Source organism: Lactuca saligna, chromosome 2 (assembly GCF_052625555.1).
Source record: "Lactuca saligna cultivar CGN05327 chromosome 2, ASM5262555v1, whole genome shotgun sequence".
Taxonomy (NCBI): Eukaryota; Viridiplantae; Streptophyta; class Magnoliopsida; order Asterales; family Asteraceae; genus Lactuca; species Lactuca saligna.
Genome location: NC_136418.1, coordinates 136,380,793 through 136,384,892, shown reverse-complemented (window position 1 = coordinate 136,384,892; position 4,100 = coordinate 136,380,793). Strand labels below are relative to the sequence as shown.

The 4,100-nt window shown below is 35.6% G+C and overlaps 1 protein-coding gene across 1 annotated transcript; it reads left to right on the top strand.

Moving 5' to 3' along the window:
* Nucleotides 1-457: 457 nt before the first annotated feature.
* Nucleotides 458-1,120, top strand: LOC145030130 (uncharacterized). Its single transcript, XM_078978546.1, has 2 exons — nucleotides 458-698; nucleotides 765-1,120. Exons 1-2 carry the CDS (start codon nucleotides 458-460, stop codon nucleotides 1,118-1,120), a joined length of 597 nt encoding a protein of 198 aa, XP_078834672.1.
* The last annotated feature ends 2,980 nt before the right edge of the window (nucleotides 1,121-4,100 follow it).

Sequence of the window (4,100 nt, the reverse complement as noted above, 5' to 3'; positions counted from 1 at the left end):
CTGTTATGCATGATTGTATGCTTATCATATGGGGTATTTTGGGGGATACTCAATAAGCTTTGTGCTTAACCAGTTGTTTATTGTTTCAGGTATCATCAGTTATCATGGGAAAGCAAAGGCGTGGTTGTACACATTCATCAGCAGCATTGAAGATTTTGCGCTTCAATATTACTATGATTTTCAATAAACATGTGTTGGAATAAACAATGTTCTTAATAATGGATTTATAATTAGGAAGTTTTACTCTAATAAAAATGAAATTTTTTTGTTACTAAAATGGGACATTACACAAGCATTTCAGAACGAAACTAGAACCAATATCAAGAATCTGGAACAACAGGTGTCTCAACTTGTCACTTCTGTGGGTCAGCTAGAATCTCAAGGAAAGTTATCGGGGCACATTAAAAATAACCCATAGCACAATCTGAGTGCTATTTTCTTGGGAAGTGGAAAAGTTATGAAGGTCCAAGCGTATCTAAACCAGAAAAAGAAGCTGGAGAAGACTATGAAGAAGTTATGGTTGAAGAAGAAGATGAAAAAGATAAAGAAACAGAAGTTGAAGAAAAATATGAAGAAGTTTTGGTTGACAAAGATAATGAAAAAAGATGAAGGAAAAGAAACCCTAAGACCAGCCAATCCAAATCTAAGAGAGTACAAGCCAGTTATACTATTCCCATCCCGGTTGAAGAATACCAAGCGTAAGTGAAAGGATGAGGATATCATGTAAATCTTTTGTAAGGTTGAGGTAAATTTTCCACTTTTAGATGTTATCAAACACATCCCTCATTATGCCAAATTTTTATATGAATTATGTGTTTCAAAGAAAAGATTTAAAACTAACGAAACATTAAACGCTGGTGAAAATATTTCAGCTATTTTGCAAAAGGGTTTACCTCCAAAGTGCATGGATCCGAGAGTTTTCTCGATTCTTTGTAAATTGGGCGACCTTAATTTCCCAAAAGTCATGCTTGATCTAGGAGCTTCAGTCAATGACCTTCCCTTTTCTATTTTTGAAAAATTAAAATTGAGGACTTTAAAAACGACCAAGAGAATTATCGAGTTGGCTGATCACTCGATAATACACCCAAAAGGTGTACTGGAGGATGTTCTGTCCAAGTGAATAATTAGATCTTTGCTGCTGAATTTTATATTCTGGACATGGATAATTTGGACATATCAAATACAAACTCTATCATTTTGGGAAGTCCATTTATGAAAACTGCAAAAACGAAAATAGATGTCTTTAATGGCACGATTTCATTGGAGTTTTATGAGGAAGTGGTTAATTTTAAAATAAATGATGATGATTTTCATTCTGATAAAGTAAATGTTAGCTATCTGGGTACCAACAGTTTTTTGTTTGAGGACTTCTGTGAGTTTTCTAATGTCTCTATGCAAGAAATGTTTGTTGACATGAAATTATCTGACAAATCAGAAGAGCTAGAAAAGGGAAATATTGGGAAAAAAAAAGAAGGGAAATTAGCTGTTGAAAAGAAGTTAATAGAAGCTGATAAATCTGAAGAGGAAAAGGAGCATCTAACTTCTACTGAAGAAACATCAGAAAAGGAGCTAAAAGAAAAAGCTAAGCTTGGGGAAGAAGAGGAGAAGTTGATTTCTGCTAAAGAAAAACCAGAGAAAAAACTGAAAAGAAAATGTAGGAGATGTGATTTTTGATAAGAAACTGTCACACCCCCGAACCATCAGAAATAACAACGGAAACGTCTGGGGGCGGGTGGCGTCATGTGTAGTATCACAACAATTGTATCATAGCAAGCATAGTAAACACAACCAAACATTGAATACATAATAAAATAAGATTTACATGGTTATTACAAAGTTTTGTTTCTTAGTAAAAGTAAAACAGAAAGACGTGACTCTACGCGCCGACTTCTCCAAAAGTCCTGGAAGTATCTGTCTACTAATTTCCTGAGAATACAAGAAGTTTTGAAAGAATATCATCATAAAGCTGGTGAGTTCATAAGCATTATTTTTTTGGAAAAACGACTCTTTATTCTTTCGAAAGGTACATTATTTTCCTCCAGAAAACCTTACATATTCTGATATGGTAAAAGTTTGGTAAACATGATTTCTGCTAGTTCATATTGCGAGCACTTAGTGTATACAAATCATATACAATCCAAATCGAACAAACAGTCGACTGTGTGGTTCTGCCCCAAGCCCACAACCAAACAAGGAATAGGAGAAGAGACGGACACCACACATTCCACTGGTTGTCAGATTCTCCTGTACATAATCCTGAAGTATTCACTAGCTACTTACAACATTATCCAGTTTTGATCTTGTGTTATTGATCCTCAAGAAAATCCCTTATTTCTTATGAAAGGTATGATTAACCAATTCCTTCTATGAATTCTTAATTTATACTAGTTATGTATAAACCAACATCGGACAGACAGTTAATTGTGTGGGTCTGACCTAAACCCACAACCAAACAAGGAACAGAAGATGAGGCGGAAACCACACATTCCACAGTCTATCAGATATTCTTCATACATAACTCAGGCGTATAAAGTAAGAAATCATAGAATTATTAATGAATGCTCATTAGTTGATTTATAAACCATCTATTTATAAAATACCGGTGATTACCCCGGGAAATCCTACATTTCCCTTAAGTGAAAACTATTGAATTACTTGATTTAAATAAGAACGTATCAGTATCTACCATACTTATATAGATTAAACATAGTTTCCCTGAAAGACCCTGGTTACTTGAAGTAGATTAGCCTTATTACATAAATAAAACTAATAAACATGTGGTGAACTAATTCCAGAAGGTATTATTAATACCCTCTAGTAATCAAATCGATTATTACTTTGAGTTTAGTTTGCTTGATTCATTATTACAAAAGTAAATCTCTGTTATCTAGGTTGTGAGTGTCATAACCGTACTTATACTTGATATGGCACGTAACGGGGCCAATATATTTTTATGACTTTGTCACCCCTGGACTTTCCGGTCCAACTGTAGCTAGCAGTAAGGTGCGGGATAGTCGGACCCGTATAGATCTATATACAGTAGTCACGTTCTCCCTACAAGAGATTCTGGTTACAAGTGCTAATCCTACACCCTGATTATGTGGGGGGTTTTACCAAGGACGTGTCTCCAACTTTAGACTAACAATTTACAAGTAATAATACTGAAAATCCTGTTTATGATCTATATGAATCTTTTATAAAATAACACATTTTATGATATGATTCACGAGATCATAGCTTTAGTTTTGAAAACTGTTTCTACGAGTTGATTTCTTAATCGTTTGGTAAAACTGTTTTCTGTATTAAAAGCATATTGAACATATAATTATATTAAACAAATAATATACTTTGAGCACAAGTTTCCTTGTACTTTTACTTGTATCCCCCCCCCCCCCCCCGTGAAAACATGAAAAACTCGAAAAAAGCGTAGGGGTATGAACTCACCTTATGTGGATGGGTTGAAACAAAAATCGGTATGAGATGTTGAGTGCTTAGAGGAGCCGTGAACACAACTAGATCCTATTTAACATGTAATAACACATATAGGAGTAAAAATTAGGGTATTTCATGACTAGAAATAATGAGAAACCGCTCTAAGGACTTGGGAAACACTTGAACTAAGTGTTAAAACCTTATGTGATTGAGTAAAGGAGGTGTATGGCCACTCTAAGGGTGTGTGCGGCCATGGGTGTACGATCCATGAGTGTACGGCCGTACACTCATGATGAGGGGTGCTTTTGTAGTGTTTCCAAGGTTCTACAAGCATCCAAGGAGTGTTCTAGGTCTCATACTTAGTGGTTTTGCAAGTTTAAGGCCAAATATGAACATCAAAGTGGGTGTTTATGATTTTGGGAGGTGTGTGTGGCGGTACAAGGGGAGTGTGCGGCTGTACTCTGTTCATCCTTGCCCAAAACGTCAATTTTTCAAGAGAATCAAGGATAGGGTCGTGTCCAACTAGAAGATATAGGCTAAATTCTCACTTTTGAGGGGCTTTAAGGTGTGTATGGCCAACCTTATGAAGGTGTGTGGTCGTACACCTTCAAAGGATGAAGAACAAGGCCTAAAACATGAAGAATCAAGGAAATCTTTCAAGTATAACA

Bases quoted from the DNA above. Each gene is read 5' to 3' on its own strand.
- LOC145030130 (XM_078978546.1), top strand. From the start codon at position 458: ATGAAGGTCCAAGCGTATCTAAACCAGAAAAAGAAGCTGGAGAAGACT. The intron at 699-764 runs GTAAGTGAAAGG...TTCCACTTTTAG, and splicing joins CCGGTTGAAGAATACCAAGC to ATGTTATCAAACACATCCCT.